Source organism: Pelophylax lessonae, assembly GCF_965119305.1.
Source record: "Pelophylax lessonae genome assembly, chromosome: 4".
Classification (NCBI taxonomy): Eukaryota; Metazoa; Chordata; class Amphibia; order Anura; family Ranidae; genus Pelophylax; species Pelophylax lessonae.
This window is the reverse complement of record NC_138771.1, coordinates 37,546,071-37,564,766: the sequence shown is the minus strand read 5'-3', so window position 1 is coordinate 37,564,766 and position 18,696 is coordinate 37,546,071. Positions and strand designations below refer to the sequence as shown.

General features: G+C 45.4%; 1 protein-coding gene across 3 annotated transcripts in view; it reads right to left on the bottom strand.

The window, feature by feature from the left end:
- CHD2 (chromodomain helicase DNA binding protein 2) overlaps positions 1-18,696 on the bottom strand; it is a 160,600-nt gene that overhangs the window by 46,891 nt on the left and 95,013 nt on the right. For all 3 annotated transcript variants that reach the window (XM_082254680.1, XM_082254681.1, XM_082254682.1), the window contains exons 18-22: positions 9,473-9,625; positions 6,594-6,665; positions 6,291-6,440; positions 4,373-4,521; positions 4,174-4,270 (exon numbers count right to left, since the gene is read on the bottom strand). In XM_082254680.1, the coding sequence (XP_082110806.1) occupies positions 4,174-4,270; positions 4,373-4,521; positions 6,291-6,440; positions 6,594-6,665; positions 9,473-9,625 (621 nt within the window). The remainder of the gene's footprint in view (positions 1-4,173; positions 4,271-4,372; positions 4,522-6,290; positions 6,441-6,593; positions 6,666-9,472; positions 9,626-18,696) is intronic.

The window sequence follows — 18,696 nt, the reverse complement described above, 5'->3', positions numbered from 1 at the left end:
TCTTTTAATATAAAATGTTCTCTTTTATCTCTTTAATAAAACTTATTACATTTTTGAATACGTATTTTGTTATTTGAGTTTACGCTCACCTATCAGGAGTCCTCCTCAAACAATCCTTTTCCTTTATTTAGAGGAACCGGTGCTCTATCCCCTTGAGGGGCTGGACCTGGCTCCTCTTATAACATTTTATTTATTGTATATCAGGATTGGAGGTCTCCTGAGTCAATTGACATATCCAACAACTTCTATTATTAATTCAACTAGTAGTAGTCGTTTTTTTTTTTTTTTTTTTTTTAGGAAATTCAAAAAAAAATAAAAACATAACACAAAAAAAAAAAAAAAGGAACTATGACCAGTGGGGTCCATTGTGTCTACCACTAAAGCCTAATACACACGGGCCGAATGTTGGGGCAACATTGGCCAGTTCAATAAAAGCCACCTGACATTCGACTCCTATGTATGGTTCAACCCGCTGGGTTGAACAGAAAAAAACTAGTGGTTTGTACTAGGCTTTAGTGACAAAAAGTCAAGACAGGAGAGGGAATATAATGTGGTAGATGTGAAAGTTGCGGAACCACCCTGTTCTAGTCTAAAACAAGGTGGTTTCTCAACTTTCACCTCTCCTGTTCTTTTCTTTCACAATCAACATCTGCCTTGACACATTCTATAATGATTGGATTAGGGTCTCTGTGCTACCTGTATAGATATAAATATTAGGGAAGGTTCCAATCACTTATTAGGACTGAAGAAGTGGCTTGGATAAGCTACAAAAGTCTTTAAGTGCCGGTTCACACATATGCGATGCGGGAAGGCTGCGAATTCGCAGCCTGTTCCCGCATCGCACACGCACCCCCGGCAGTTCACACTGCCATATGCGATCCACTGAGGGTGTCAATGTAATCTTAACGACACCCCCAGTTTGATCGCATATCGCAGTGCGATCGTGCAGTTCGCACAGGATCGGATCGCACAAGTGTGAACCGCTGTGCGATCCGATCCTGATGCGGCAGCAAAAATGCCTCCTGTGCGTGTTTGCTGCGGGTGCGATGCGAATTTAGCCATACAAACTGTATGGCTAAACTCGCACCGCACAGCTGATCGCATGTCATGTCGGAGCAGTGCGCTCCGACATGACATGCGAACCCCGCACACGCAGTATTGTGAACCGGGGCTTACACACATTCTTCAACATTATTCTGTATTCCTACAGGATAAGTTCAGTTGAATGTGACCAACTACTAATAGCTATGGCATAACCTGGATAAATGAGAACCTTCACAGACATATTCTCATCAATGACTCCTAGCTCAAAGATTCACAATAAGATAGAATTGGGGTAAATATGAAAATGTTTCAAAAGAAAGCCTACAAATACATAATAATTGTTGACTGAATTTTCAAATTCTTGCCTAAGCACAATTATGACCAGTTCTCCTAACCTTTTGGCATTTGCTTTGGAACCACCTGAACAAGATTATTTTTTAATTGATCATTGCATGAATAGGAGAATCTATGACGGTACAGAAGGAAACCATCTTCAGCCCAAAAGGCACCTTTCACACTTGTGGACCGTCCAGATCTGCCTGTCAGTTTTTTAGGATGATCTGAACGGATGCCCTCTATGCATCTCTATGGGGCATCAAATGTCAGCGGTGACATGTCCCCTGACAGCCAATCGGAACCTGTCCGTCAAATCCGGACGGATGGAAACCCTATTTTCCATCCGTCTGACTGATCGGAGGAGAACGGACAGACGGTCCGTTCTCATCAGATTCCCCCATAGAGGAGAGGGGGGATCTGACAGCTCCGTCTCCGAACACAGAGCTGAGACGGAGCTGTCATCCACCTGCTCAGGGGGGATCGGCGGATTGATCCCCCGCTGAGCAGCACATCTCTGTCGACGGAACGGAGCCGTGTGAAAGGGGCCTAACACATTTTGAGGTGTTCTCTTACTAACAAAAAGTAACACCAAATCTCACCCCACTTTTTATTTTAAATGTAATCCTGACTTCTAGAGAAGTTGAGGCCTTCTGTACAACAGACTGGGCCTAGGAAGCAAGGTGCTCCACAAGAAACAATCTTTGAATACTAACACTGTTACCCTCAGGCACCACACTTCTTGGGTCAGAATATCTGGGGAAGGGGGGGGATGAAGGTGCACAGATCAGCTTCATGTTGTACAGAAGCCAACTTCTCTATAGTATGCAACTGAAATCAAGAGTAGCTTGGCCACAAAAACAAAGATGTGGATTTTAAAGATACTGTATTATACTATGGCTGTATTTGGGCAGTATTATGGTGGTACATATTGATTTATGGGGATTTTCCCTTTACTTCTCTTTATTTCACTTACTTATTTACTTCTGGACTAAATAGAAGCATATGCAAACTATAAAATTAGTGTTGCTCCTATTGTCTAGATCAGTGGTCCTCAACTCCAGTCCTCAGGGCCCACTAACAGGCTAGATTTTAAGTATTACCTTGGGGAGATGCAGACTAGAGTACTGCAATCACTGAGCAGCAAATTATATCACCTGGGATGTATTTCAGTTATCTTGCAAACCTGGCCTGTTAGTGGGCCCTGAGGACCAGGGTTGAGGACCACTGGTCTAGATGACCCTAAATTGTTGCAATCACCAAACCTAAATCAAGTCAGTTCGTTCCAAATGTCTAAACATTAATTCAACTTAAAAATAATCAAAAGATCATGCTTAACCACCACTGTAGGTTAGGTGGAGCAGGGTTTATAAATGGCACTGCAAATAACATGCACAGTCAGTTCATCCATTAAATGCCTGGGATCGAACGGTCAGACAGTGCAGATCACAGGAAAACTGTAGACCGTGGTTTAGTACCTTGTAATCGCTGTGAACCAATCACAGTGACCATAAGTGTAAACACTGCCTGTGTTTACAAACATTCAACCCTCCCCTTCCTCTCCCAATGGAGGAAGGAGGAGAGCAGGAAGGAAGGGATCGGCAGCAGCAGATTCATGCTGGAATGATTAAAGTGCCGTTCACTTACAAGGATTGGGGGGAGGGGGGATTGGGGGGTTAAAATGCCACTGACCACCAATCATTGGGTTGCTGCTACTACTTGGCTTCAATGGGAAACTTTTAAAGGCAAAGTGCACCTCAACCACCTCAATACCACCATTTGTCTTCATTTACAAAACACTGTTGCAAAAATGAGATCACCTTGGGGTGTCTACTATCAATAAAGGGATCCTTCTTAGGATATTTGTTCCATCTTGGCATTTATATTTAATAGGTTTTAAAACAGAAAGTAAGGGAAATGGTTTGTTTTCAAAATGTTTGGTCTTTTTTTATATATATAGTTAAAAAAAAAAAAACAGTGGTGAAACATTATAAAAATACAACAGCACAGTGGCTAAGTGGTTAGCACATCTGCCTTGCAGCACTGGGGTCATCTGTTTAAATCCCAACCACGGCACATCCTGCCTGGAGTTTGCATGTTATCCCTGTGCCTGCGTGGGTTTCCTCTGGTTCCTGTCTAAATTGGTCCTAGTATGTGTATGTATGAATGTGAGTTAGGGTGCTTAGATTGTAAAATTCCTGAGGGCAGGGACTGATGTAAACGTACAATATATATGTAAAATGCTGCGTAAATTGACAGCGCTATAGAAGTACCTGTAATAAAAAAATACATTTAGGTACACTATTGCATGACCGAGTAATTGTCAGTCAAACTATCACAGCACTGAAAAATGTTGGCAGTATTATGCTGGTCACATATTAATTTACGGGGAAATAAGGGGTATATATAGGCTCGTACTTATGTGGTCAAAGCAAAATGTTGTTGCCCAGACCAATTAATTAGCTGTGCTTTCAATTAGGATTGTAATTGTTTGTTATCAGAGGAAATGTTCTAGTTGGCACACTTGTGATACCTAAGCTCTTATATATTGTATATAAGAGCTTAGGTATCACAAGTGTGCCAACTAGAACATTTCATCTAATAACAATTACAATCCTAAATGAAAGCACAGGTAATTAATTGGTCTGGGCAACAACATTTTGGGCAATTTTTTGCCCAACTGTATACTTTCGGATTCCATTAAAAGATCAATATGCTGGACTAGAAGGATCTAAACCTGCAGTGCATTGCCCAGCGTAACAATGCCTTCACTTACATCTTACATAGACATCTAACCTGAGGTTCTGATTCCTCTCCTTCAGGTTCCTTAAAGAGGTCTGCTGCTCCAAACTTTAAAATAGCCGCCAACTCCTCTTTGTTAAATGGATTAGAACTACAAGAGACAAAGATCAATATATATAATACAAATATTATCACAGATAAAAGGTAGCACGCTTTAACTTCACTAGATTTACTGCCATTCCTTTTTTCTTACTTTGAACTTCCAGAGTTGTTTTCCAGCACCGTTCGGCCAGTGGTGTCCATACGTTGGATTACGAGATGGTCAAGAACCATCTTTTTCTTTGCCCGTTCTATGATCTCTTCCTCTACGGAGCCCTTGGTGACCAGGCGATAAATGTTTACCTGTATAAAATAAACTTCAAATGTTAGTGTCGGTTCACACTATGACGATCCGACTTCGGGGGCGACTAGTGAAGTCGCCATGCACCGCGACTTCGGTGCGACTTGCACAGACTTCACATAATGGAAGTCAATGCAAGTCGCTCCGATGTCGCCCCGAAGTAGTGCAGGAACTATTTTCTAAGTCGGAGCGACTTGAGTCGCTCCTATTAGAACGGTTCCCATAGCACTGAATGGGCCGCGACTTGTCAGGCAACCAGTCGCGGTAGTGTGAACCGGGACTTAAAATATTATTTATGCAAACACAAATTGACAATAATTGAAAGGAAAATGTAAAGGGGTCCATCCATAAATGTTTTCACCCATGGGTCACACAACTTTCACCAGAGATTAAGCCATAGGGTTTTACCGCCTCCCAACCGCTAGTTTGAATGAGCACTAAATGTTTTTCATCTGTAATGAAACTTGACTTTCTAAAAAAAGTCACCAGAAGCTTCCTTTGAGTGCCTATTTAACATGTTCACACAACTATGGTTATAGCTATGGCTACGGTTATGGTAACTTTTGATTGTTTTTTTCCAATCCTCCAACTACACACCATGGGTTACTCATGTTACCGATACTGACTTGGCAATTGACAATTTATACTGGCAACTTCATCTATTGGCAATAGAGCAATGCAAGAAATAGAACTAGGGGAAGGTTCAATTACATTCCTACCAACTAGACAAACTGGAAGTTTATTCTTTGTGATCTTTACAGTATATACGCATATTTCTAAGATTTTACAGTAGCTTCTACAACACGGGTGGCAAACACAAGGCCCGCGGGCCGAATCCGGCCCGCCAGGCCTCTTCATGTGGCCCGTGGCTGCCTGCCATCTCTGTGTCACTGTCAAGTAAAAACATCCTCTGGTACAATCTTAGCGCATGCGCGGCCGGCCGGTCTCCAAGGAGATATCTCACGCTCCCTCTCCTTCTAGCGGCGCCTTCTGTGGTTGTTCGCATGCCAGTCTCCTGCTCTCTCTCTCTCTCTCTCTCTCTCTCTCCTCAGTCCCTCTAGCGGCGCCGGCTATTAGTGTCAGTGCCTTTTTTTTTATTTTCTGTCAGCGAGCTGCACCCTGAGAGCGGGATTTTTGCCCAATACGCAGGATGGGACAGATAGGAAGGTAGGAGAAAGCACAGATCTGAGAGAGTTTTTTGAGGGGTTTTTTTTTTTGGGGGGGGGGGGCCGGGGTGGTGAGGGATGTGGAGGCAGGATGGGAGCAGAGGGCACTCCTGAGCCCAGCATGCCAAAACTCTGCACGCAACCCCGCACTCCATGCGCAGCGCACTCCTGAACCCCGCACTCCATATGCAGCGCACTCCTGAACCCCGCACTACGTACCCAGCGCACACCAAAACTCTGCACGCAACCCCGCACTCGGTACGCAACCCCCGCACTCCGTATGCAGCGCACTCCTGAACCCCGCACTCCGTACGCAGCGCACTCCTGAACCCCGCACTCCATATACAGCGCACTCCTGAACCCCGCACTCCATACCCAGCGCACGACAAAACTATGCACGCAACACCGCACTCCGTGAGTGGACAGAGTGGACACCTAGTCCTACAGATACCACCGGCCCTTTGAGGGCAACTAAACTGCTGATGCGGCCCCCAATGAATTTGAGTTTGACACCCCTGTTCTACAACATATTACTATGGTGCCATCTCAAAAACAGAATTCCTGTGTTATATTGGGCACAGCCAAGCTTGTTGCTGAAAACAAACCTGTTTCTTTTGGCCAATCCTGTGGGCTCTAGCTTGAGCTTGCAAGTCATTTTGGGGATTCCAGTCCGAATCGAAGATGACCACCGTGTCAGCAGATGCCAAGTTTATCCCAAGCCCACCAGCACGTGTGGAGAGCAAGAAACAAAAATCCTAAAAATAACAGATATATTATACTGAATGTTTGTATATGATTTGTAAATAATCAATACAATGCATGAAATAAAAATGATTAAAAAATAAATAAAAAAAAAAGACGATGACCTATAACGTAAACAAATGAACAAAGACAATGCCAAGTCTCACCTCTGAGCCTTCAGCATTAAAGTGATCCAGCGCTTGCTTACGAAGCTCTCCTTTAATGGAACCATCGAGTCTCTGTAATGGAACAAAAATCAGAGGATGCTGCAGGAGAAACCCAGTATGAACAGATCATACCCTTAACATTCAAGGATTAAAAATAACCTGACTGCCGTGTGCAGTTTGTGAACATACTCTGGAGATTGACACCTTGTGACTGGAGAGATCACTTTACAAAGCACTGGGCAACTAGAGGATCGTCTATTAACAGTCTTGGTACCAAAACATCAACAGTCAGGCCCATAGCTCTGAAGCTTACTGTAAAATGCTATCCTATGCTAAGTAAAAGTCATTTAAATTAGTGTAGTCGCTCCACAAATGTTTACCACCCCGAGTAACAGCTTATGCTGCTTTAAAGCAAACCTGTCAGTTAATTAAACTTTTAGAAGTCTTAAAACCTCTGTATTGCCTTATGAAACTGGTGCTACTTGCTACTATAGGTTAGATTTTAGGCTAAGCCCTGCCCAACCACCATCCTTGTGTCCAAAAAGAAGAATTCCTGGTTAGTCATTTTTACATACATAAAACCAAAACATAAAAACAGGCACTCCTAAAAAAAAAAACATGAATTCTGTCTCTGGATAAAATGTGTGGTTATGAGTAAGCGACGTTCCAAGTCGTGAAACGCGTCAACCTCCGGACACGTCTGTTCTTGTATACACTGTCTGTCTGCAACATGTTTTGTGGAATAAACGGAATTATCATTTTCATTTAACCCTGAGTGCGGTCTTACATTTTTAATTACGAGGCCACCCACCGTGGCTGAACAGGAGGGGGAATCGAGTCACCGGAAGCGACGTCACCAGGACACTGAGGTTAGCTGATGCAACATCTGGGATGCTGGGAGAAGGCCAGGAAGTTGAGTCGGTCGCCAGGAATACATGTTTCGTGGCACACCCCTTTGATCCTTTTGCCATCTGGGTCCCACGTCACATTCCACCTGCCGCATGTCCGGGTCGGGTCAACCACAGGTATGCTGCTTAACATCCAGTAATGCCCTTTATGTTTTTTCTTGTTTGGAATAAACTTTTGACTTTTTATTTTGAAATCTGGCCTTTGTTATTGGGCTCTGAAACTCATCGTGCCATCAACCCTGCATACACATTTTATCCATAGACAGGATCCATGTTTTTTTCCAGGAGCGCCTGTTTTGTGTTTTGGTTTTATGTTTTTTTTTCCCCACCATCCCAGTGGACACTTTGAGGTTGCCCGGATTTCATTGTCATTCCTGGCTTCACATCTTATTACAGCTGTGGACATTTCATCATGATGGGGAGGTGGCAGTCTAGCGCTCAATATGCTTGTGCATTAATTTTTACATACACTGGTTTAGCTTGGACCTAGACGGATCCCACAGGCATGGTATGGTATGAATATTCATAGACACTGGAAATCACTGAAGTATACACCGCTAGTCCAGTGATCTCCCCTGGCTTCCGGTTCCTGTGCTAAGCCCTGCCCTGATGAATTCTGAACACAAAAGGTCAGTCACTTAGCATGGGTGCCATTCAGAGAATTTGCACTTTCACAATAAATGAAATGCATACTCTGTATGGATGTGATAGAGAGGTGGGTCGATGACATTGCACTCTCCACCTCATCCAATCAGAGAATGCTTTGCATTCATTGAAAAAATGCAAAGCACCATCAAAATGGCACCAGTGCCATGCAGCCAACCTCCTGTGTTCAGAATGCAGCAGGGCAGCCGCTCAGCAAAGAAATGTATGCTTTCAACACACGATGGTGTATCTTCCTGGCAGACGAATTCCTCGCCTTCACCATAGCAGGGATCACTGATCCAGACAAACCTCTATACCTCCGTACCTGGCTTTTAATAGTTAAGCCATTAAACCAGTGACTGTAAAGCAGGATGGTAGATTAGCCATTAGGACAACTGGTCTTCTCTGAGAGGAAGCTCCCAAGGGACGTGTACGCCCACAAGGATAATTGGAAGATCCTCGCTCTTGATTCCTCACAGGAACTTGCGGAAGAAGCCTGAGCCAAGGATGATACTGGCCTTACCGTGGCCATTGGATGCCTGTGGCATCTGCCAGAGGCATCCGTGGTCTCACCACAAACTTCGAGAGAGAACTATCTGTATGACAGCAGTTGGAGAATCACAGCCGGTGGTTCTTGAAATTTGTCCAGAGGAAGGACAACGCTGGTCAGAATTAAAATCAGACCTAGGTAATTAAATTCCCTGGACAAGGATAGGGGGGACCTTAGGTAGTTAGGACATTACCTGAAACTTTGCAGGAATTAAATCCACACAAGGAGACTCAGGACCTAAAAAAACCTGCAAAGAACAAGCTTTGCCCCCCTTTCTTGGTACTCCCAAAAGAAACATTTCGCGGATCTCCTTGATCACTCGCAGTTAAACAACAAGAACCACTGTTTGCACACACCTGACAGCCCTTTACATAATTCAGTGATTGTCGATGATGTTTAAATATTCCCTACACGTATGAGATCTTCATCCCCATGACTACTCTCTGGGGGGGTGAAGCGAAACGCATTGGGGGCATTGTTGGATTCCAAGCTGAGGTTGTCACTCTCATCACCTTCGTAAGACTACATGGATGTGTGGTATTAGGGATTACCACTTTCTTCTCCCTTGAGCTATAGCTTAGAGCCAGGACCGGCTCTGTCCCTTGTCAGCACTCCCTGCAGCGGAGGCAGAGGAATCCACACATATACCCCATATCGGCAAGCCTGAGCGGTACACACAGCAACACCAGGGGGTCACAGTATATGGTTTATTAACCAGTCACAATCTGAAATTTTAGGTTCTTAGGATGCCAAAGACACAATATTCGCAAAGATACCTGAAATGGGTAGTGCTTTATGGCGAGGTACTCTGCCAAGATGTCCAACATGCGCACCATCTGAGAGAAGATGAGCACACGGTTTCCTCTCTCACGCAGTCGTGTCAACAGTTTGTCCAGCAGAACAAGCTTTCCACTACTCCTGATCAAAGCCTGGAAGAAAAAAAAAAAAAAATGCTGGTTATTAAAAATATATACACAAAGCTAAAACTGAGTGCTTACCTTGTCCAGGGGGGTATATGGTGCTTAAGGGGTGATACAACATCCTACTACTTTCGTTTTGTGTCCTACCTCATGGAGGCAGAGTCTATAACAGGGGTGCCCAAGGCAGTTAGGAATGTGGCCCAACACAAAATCATAAATGTACTTAAAAATGGTAATATTAAAAAAGTGTAGTGCCAAAGATAATCGCCCAGCAGCCGGACGTCAATGCCAGGTATCCCGACGCATTTCGTCCAAAGGGACGTTGTCAAGGACACCAACCTTAATGTTGGTGATGGTTCATCTGTCTGAACATGATTGTTATACGCCTTGATCACTGGGATGGTGGCCTCTACTACAGACTGTTATTTGATCTGCTGAATTTAACATCTTTTATGGACTATTCTCTATAACTAATTAATTTCCAATGCGATGATTGTTATTTATTTGCATTTTGAACAGTTGGATGATTTATCTTTGGGCTCTACACTTTTTTATTATCGATGTTAAAAGTTAGCTATACTACTTATGTGTTAGCTGCCAGGATTGTTTTTCCTATTTACTATTGCGGATAAAAAGCACAGAAAATCTTACACTTCATTTACTTAAAAATGTTGATTGTTTTGGGAATTTTTTGTAAAAATGCATATACACATAGCAAACACGGCTGAAGAACAATTTGACAATGTCTCTTTACTGGACTTTTAGAAGTTTTATCTTCCCAAAGAAAAATCCCCCCACTCTTTAGCCCCCATGCACACAGGGCATTTTTGCAGCTGCGGTTAGCAGCGTCAGATGTTTTTTATTGCAGCTGCAGAACGCCCATCCATGTTATTCTATGGCCTCATGCACACATAGAGCTTTTAGGAGCTCCAAGTGGCATAGGCATTTAATAGCTGCAAAAAAAAAAACCAGGACCAGTGCATTCTGGAGCTGCAGCGTCAAGCTGTAAAAACGTCAGACGCTGCTAAAGGCTGACTAACGTTGCTCAAACAGCGTTAAGCCACGTTATATGTTTTTTTTTTCCCCATTCAAAATCAATGGTTCCCTATGGGAGCCTATTGATTTGAATGGAATGCGCATCGCAAGTCGGATCAGGGTGAAGTGATTGTAAAGACACAAAGTTTTTTACTTTTATGCATTCTACGAATGAAGGTAAAAAAAAAACCTTCCGTGTGCAGAAGCCCCCCAGCGCCCCCCAATACTCATTTGCTCCCGCTGTCAATCACAGCCAGTGAGCCAATCAGGAGACTGAGAGCGCGGGAGCCGAAACGCGGCTCCGTGTGTAAATGGACACACAGAGCAGCGGCTGGGCTCTGGTGTCCCCATAGCAAGTTGCGTGTTGTGGGGGCACCCGAAAGGAGTGAGGAGCCAGGAGTGCAGCCTGGGACCCAAGAAGAGGAGCATCTGGGCAACTGTGCAAAACCATTACAGAGGTAAGTATAACATGTTTATTAGTTATACTTCAGGTAAGTATAACATGTTTATTATTTAAAAAAAAAAAAGAAAACGCTTTACAATCACTTTAAAGTAGAACTATAGGCAAACTTTTTTTTTTCCTTTTACATTTTGCATAGAGTTAAAGTGGAGTTCCACCCTAAATGTATACTTACCTCCATCTTCTCGCTCCGGGTCACCTGAAAAACAAAATGGATAATCGCAATTTTTTTTTTTTTTACTTACCTTGTAGAGAAAATACCTTTTACTTACCTTACTTCCTTCTTCCACCCCTCAGCGGCCACGGCGATTCGTCACTTCCTGGCATGCAATGATTCCTGGGAGCTGAACGTCATCGCTCCCAGGAATCAATGCGCCTGCACCGGCCCCGACGTCAGTTCCGTTGCGCGTGCGTCATTCCCTTCTAAACAGCTTCTGGGCATGCCCAGAAGCTGTGGAGGGATGACGCGAGCGCACCGGAACTGACGGCGGGGCCGGTGCAGTGCATCGTGGGACCGAAGAAGACGGAAGAGGATGCAGAAGAGGATGCGCTGGCTTCAAGCTGCCCACACCTGAGATGGCAGCGCTGGAGAATACTTTTTGAAGGTAAGTATTTCTCCTAAAAGGTAAGTGCAACCCGGGACAGATCAGAGGCTATCCATTGTGGAATGTACTAGCCCTGACTGTCCCAGGGGTATTTTTAGTAAAAAAAAGTATCCCCTGGGTGGAACTCCGCTTTAAGTGGGATACACACTATAAGAAAATCGGGTGAACAATCATCCGATTTTCCTTGTTGTTTCACATCAAATCGAGACCGATGAACAAAAATTCGTACGAAAAAGGTTTTTTCTCTATCGCTCATTGACAGACGTAGTCTTCTTGATTCTCAAGAGCTGGGTTATGTTGTCTCCGCAGGAGTAGGACTAGGCAGAATGACAAAACGTTCTGGCTCCACCTTAGGGGCAGTCCCTGAGGGTATATCCTCCCTCTCTCTGCTACAGGGAATCAGTTTTTTTCTGTCTAGTCAGGAGTAAGGACCTAAGTTCCTTGCTGGGATCTTTTGGTCCTGGCAAGACTTTTTTTCTTTAAGAAAAAGACATTTTTTAGGTAGTTTTCTCCAGTGTTTTTTTCCTGTGAGATCTTCAAGCAAAAATGCCGGACTGGGCGACACTTGTGGTCACCCCAGCCGGCCTACGAGCGCGTGCAGACCATGGCATTGCGCTTGGTCGGCCGCGACATATTCAAGTAAGTATGCGGGGCCGGGCGACGGGCTGGATGTTGAGATCCAGTGGTCACCCCGGTTTCTGCCTAAGGGCGCGTGCAGACCAGTGCGCTGAGTCGGCCGCGACGGAGTCCCAGTAAAGGGACTGACTTTGCGAGTTAAAAGCTCGCTTGGACGCCAGGTACCAGAGAGTCGAGGCGTCCACAAAACCCCCACCCCGGTGGAGAGGGTATTGTGAAGAGAGGGTGCCTGTCGGTTCGGTATGGTGAGTAAACGTTCCCTTTTTTCCTCATTATGAGGCAGTATATATTATGGGCCCCTCCATATATGGTCAGTATATATCTGATACTTACAAGTCCCCCTTGTAATACAGCATGTGTTTGTGGGAAGTGGACTTGGTTCAAGAGCTAACACTCTACCCAGCAGACTGTAACATTACAGCAGACATAGGAGGTATAATCCTACCTTATGTGCAGTGTATCTCTGTAGATCCATATGTCACCTCTTAGCAGAGTGCAGGTGGATGTGCTGGGAAGACGATATCGGCGGTCCGCCGCCATTTTGCCGTAGACCGAATGCATGTATGTCCTCAGGTCACGCCGGCCGCCATGTTTTTGGAGTCTTATGTCTCTTCTATGGGGGCGGCCATGTTTTGTGAGCCCAGCTACCTCGTGGAGGGCTGGGAACGCCGGAAGGCGTACACAGGGGGCGGAGCCACGCCTTCTGCCCGGGAAAAAGCAAACAGCTCCTTCCAGTCTGTGTAAGACAGACGCTGACTGCAGTTGGTTGGAAACTGCACTGCATCGGTTGGTGAGCCTTGGGGGTCCCTCTCTCTCTCTCTCTGGGATCGAGAAGCAGGTACTCTGAGGGGCGCTATTGCGCTAGGGGGAGACACAAAAAAAAAAAAAAAAAAAAAAAAGTTTTTTTGTTTTTGCTGGCAAAGGTGTCCTGTATTAACATGGACCCTGCCACTCATGTATCTCCTCCGGATCCCCTCGAGGGGTCTGCGGGATCCTCCAGCACCCCATTGACAATTGAATCTTTGTCAGCTATTATGGAAACTTTTGTGTCCCGGGTGGAAGTGGCTTGTCAGGGACAGGGCGCAAGAAAGCGACCCCCGCCTAACCCCTTATTATCTGAAACTTCGGATTCAGACTCTGAGCCTATTTCTGCAGTTGCAGGTACTTCATCTGGTATTGGTGTCTCGGGTCCTGTCTCTTCAGACAGTGAGGAGGATGTTTCGGCATCCGCCATAGCCCGAGAGGAAGCGTTGGTAAACGCACTCATTGTATCTGTTCAAGAGACTTTAAGGTTACAGGGTATTCCATCAGAAATAGCTGAAACTGAGATCCCTTTTGGGACTAAAAAGCGCATCAAAGTGGCGAAGGTTTTTCCATTGCCCAAATGTTTTGGCAATCCAATCGAAGAAGAATGGCGTCTGCCAAAACGCACTTTTAATATTTCTAAACGCATTGACAGGCGTTATCCGTTTGAGGAAGCCCTTATTAAGAAATGGACAGAACCACCTGTGGTGGATTCACCTATTGCTAGATTGAATAAAGCCACGGTTATTCCTTTAGAGGACGCTCCGTCTTTTAAAGATCCAGTGGATCGCAAGATAGAAGCTATGTCTCGCACCATGTTTTCCTTGATTGGATCAGCTTTCAGACCAATAATTGCTATTGGTCTGGTTTCGCAGGCTGTAACTGAATGGACCAAGTGGTTACGCCGGGACTTAGAAGAAGTCCCTCAGGCGGTATCAGATTTGTTGGAACAAATGATACAGGGGTTACAGTTTGTATGTGATGCGGCGTTAGACGCCACTCCATTAATGGCGCGAGCATCAGTCTCAGCAGTGGTTCTCAGGCGTACACTGTGGCTAAAAGGTTGGTTAGCCGACCAAGGTTCCAAGAAAGCATTGGCTAATATCCCCTTTTCAGGAGAGCGTCTATTTGGAGCCAACTTAGATGAGATCATTAAGGATCTCACCGGTGGAAAAAGCACCTTTTTACCGCAAAATTTTAAAGGTAGAGGAACTCGTCAAAGACGAGGGCCTTCTTTTTCTGCTCACAAGAGGTTTTTTCGTCCAGCAGGTGAAAAAACTAAGGCCTCCAAAGCTCCTACAGGAGGCGTCAGGGGTCGTTGGTCGGGCAAGCAAAAGCCCGCCCCCTCCAGACCTGAAGATAAACCATCCAAAGCCTGAAGGTGCGCCCCCACCCATAACTGGGGTGGGGGGACGTCTTCGCCGGTTCCCGGATCCGTGGCTTTCCAGAATCCCAGACAAATGGGTTTGCGAAGTCATAAGGTCAGGGTACAAGATCGAGTTTCGATCTCTCCCACCGGCGCGATTCTTCCCTTCCAATATCCGACTATCTGCAGATCGTTTAGAAGATCTGCGGAGAGCAGTCACAGATTTACTACAACAAGGAGTGGTAGTCCACGTTCCTTGGACAGAACGGTTTCAAGGGTTTTATTCAAACCTGTTTACAATACCCAGGAAAGAGGGCAAAGTGCGTCCAATTCTGGACTTAAGAGCACTCAATTCTTTCGTCAACATAAGAAGATTCAGAATGGAGTCCATTCGCACGGTAGCAGCCTTCCTGCATCCAGGGGATGTCCTAGCGTCCATAGACATCAAGGACGCCTATCTTCACATTCCCATTTTCGCAGGACATCAGCGTTTTCTACGCTTTTCCGTAGAGGAGAACCACTATCAGTTTGTGGCGTTACCTTTCGGTCTCGCCACGGCTCCGCGGGTCTTCACAAAGGTGTTGGCCCCAATGTTGGCACTTCTGCGCCAAAGAGGTATATCGATTCTAGGTTACCTAGACGATCTTCTGCTTCATGCAGAGTCTCCTCAGACCTTGCTACAAAACATAGAAATTACTATGATTTCTTTACAGGAATTCGGGTGGCTGGTGAACCAGCAAAAGTCATTTCTGGTTCCCACCCAGAGGCTCGAATATCTGGGTCTAATTCTAGACACAGTCAGGACAAGAGTTTTCCTTCCGGTAGGGAAACTCCGAAAGATTCAATCAGCAGTCCAGTTGTTACTGTCCAGCAGCTGGTCTTCCCTTCGGACTTACATGAGGGTTCTGGGGTTGATGGTGGCTTCATTCGAAGCAGTTCCATTTGCCCAGTCCCATACCCGAATTCTTCAGCAAGAGATTCTTCTCAGATGGAATCGGAATCCGGAATCCCTGGACAATCAGATACGATTGAGCAAACAGACCAGAGAGTCTCTGGTTTGGTGGCTTCGGTCTCCAATGCTCAGCCAGGGAAAGTCATTTCTGCCAATATATTGGACGACAGTGACCACGGATGCCAGTCTATCCGGATGGGGAGGAATTCTTGGTCAGTTATCTGTCCAGGGACTTTGGTCCCCGGAAGAATCCAGGTTACCGATAAATGTATTGGAACTGAGAGCAATCAGACTTTGTCTGATTCACTGGACCGAGCAGCTCCAGGGCAGCCCGGTTCGGATCCAGTCGGACAACGCCACGGCCGTGGCTTATGTCAATCACCAGGGGGGCACCAAGAGTGTCCGAGCGGCCAAAGAAGTGGCTTGCATTCTTCGCTGGGCGGAACGATTTGTTCCAGCAATCTCTGCGGTGTTCATTCCGGGGGTGGAGAATTGGCAGGCAGATTATCTCAGCCGTCAGACCCTGGATCAGGGGGAATGGTCCCTCCATCCAGACGTTTTCCACCAGTTGTGCCTACGGTGGGGCACCCCGGATGTGGATCTGTTGGCATCACGATTCAACAGGAAAGTTCAGAGATTCGTGGCTCGCTCCCGCGATCCTCTAGCAGAAACCGCAGACGCACTGATCGCCCCGTGGGGGCAATACCAGCTAATATATGCCTTCCCTCCTCTCGCGTTACTGCCAAGACTTCTTCGCAGAATAGAGGAGGAAGGAATCCCAGTAATCCTGGTAGCTCCGGACTGGCCTCGTCGAGCTTGGTACGCCGACATGGTCAGACTGGTGGCGGACGTCCCATGGAGACTTCCTCTCAGGGAGGATCTACTGTCTCAGGGACCGATCTTCCATCCTGCTTTACGATCGCTGGCTTTAACGGCCTGGCTATTGAGACCCAGGTGCTGAAGGACAAAGGTTTGTCAGCTTCAGTTATTCCTACTCTAGTTGAAGCAAGGAAAGCGACTTCCAGAAAGATTTATCATCGCACATGGAAGTCCTATATTGCATGGTGTGAACCTTTGGGGTTCCGTCCTCGGTCTTATTCGATTAGTCGAATATTGGCTTTTCTGCAACAAGGGGTTGAGCAGAAACTGGCCTTGAGTACTATCAAGGGTCAGGTCTCAGCATTAGCCATCTTCTTTCAGAAGCCTTTGGCTACTCATTCCTTGGTGCGGAATTTCATCCAGGGGGTGCGACATCTGGCTCCGCCAGTGCACGCGCCGTTACCCCCCTGGGATCTTAATTTAGTGTTGTTGGTTCTTCAGAAACCTCCCTTTGAAGATATTAGGGAGATTCCTCTACCCACGTTGTCCCAGAAGGTGGCCTTCTTGGTGGCTATTACTTCTGCACGCAGGGTGTCAGAACTGGCCGCATTATCTTGTCGTTCACCATATCTGGTGGTTCATAGAGATAAGGTGGTTCTTCGTCCGAATCCATCCTTCCTACCAAAAGTGGTTTCAGAATTTCATCTGAATGAAGAAATTGTATTACCTTCCCTGTGTCCTAAGCCCAGTCATCCTCGGGAATTTGCTTTGCACTCCTTGGATGTGGTCCGGGCGATCAGGGTATACTTGAAAACGACAGACTCGTTTCGCAAGACGGATTCACTTTTTGTGATCCCAGATGGACCCAAAAAGGGGTTGCCTGCATCTGCCGCGACCATTTCCAGATGGATCAGACAGACGGTAGTGCAGGCTTATTCTATTAAGGGTCGGGAGCCCCCGTTCCCTGTTAAGGCGCACTCCACTCGGGCACTTAGTGCGTCATGGGCCTTTCGCCATCAGGCGTCAGTGGTCCAGGTGTGCAAGGCGGCTACCTGGTCGTCGGTGCATACCTTCTCTAAACATTATAAAGTTGATGTAATGGCATCGTCTGATGCCTCATTTGGCCGCAAGGTTTTGCAGGCCGCAATTTGAGGAGACCAGTGGTCTACCTCGAGGGTTTTTTTCCGTTGGAAAATTTTTTCTTTAGCCTCATTCTTTGTTTATAATGAGCCTTTAAAACTTCTAGTTTGGCACCGGTTGGGCCTTCTAGATTGGATTTGATTTTGTCAATCCCACCCCTCATTTGTGGCACTGCTTCTGGATGTCCCAGCTCTTGAGAATCAAGAAGACTACGTCTGTCAATGAGCGATAGAGAAAAATGGATTTTTGTAAGAACTTACCGTAAAATCCTTTTCTCTTAAGCTCATTGACAGACGTAGTACCCGCCCCTCTATCATTGAGTTGGGTTGGGTTAAATTCTCTGTACTGCTTTAAACAGAACTGATTCCCTGTAGCAGAGAGAGGGAGGATATACCCTCAGGGACTGCCCCTAAGGTGGAGCCAGAACGTTTTGTCATTCTGCCTAGTCCTACTCCTGCGGAGACAACATAACCCAGCTCTTGAGAATCAAGAAGACTACGTCTGTCAATGAGCTTAAGAGAAAAGGATTTTACGGTAAGTTCTTACAAAAATCCATTTTTATTTGTTGTTTATTGTTTCCGATCATGCGCAGTCTTTCTTTTCTGATTTTTCTTGTACAAAAATCATACAAAAATGGTACACAATGAACGAAAATCATTCATTTTTTCCCATACTAGAAAAGTTTGTCCCTTGGAGAATTTTCATACGAACATTCTGAATGTAGAAAGTTCTGTACACACTATACGAAAATTCTTTGGACGAAAATGTTCGCCCCATTTTGTTATAGTATGTACGAGCCTTTAGGGAGGATCATTCATGACCCCTTTCAGTTTATATTTTTCCATCAATCTACCATTTGGGGGATTTCCCTTCACTTCCTGTCTCATAGCCAAAATATGAAGTGAGAGGAAATCCCTGCAAATTAAGAGAATCCCTTGGGGACCCCCAGGTCACCAGAACTAGTGTCCCCCATTGAAAGGTTTCCCCTCTCTAACTTTTCTGGGGACAATCCAAAATTTGTTTAAATTTTCTCACACTTTCACTTTCAATGATAATGGGAAACAGGACAAATAGAGAGGGTTACTCTCCCTAACGGGGGCACAGACAGCAATAAATACTGACAGATGTTCAAATCCCTGTCCACTCTATCCAAAACTAAAAAAAAAAAAAAAAAAAAAAAAAAAGTTTTGCCTTTAGTTGTACTTTAAATATGGCTGACAAATATTGCACACAGAAAACAGATGAGTTTCCATTTTTCATTGA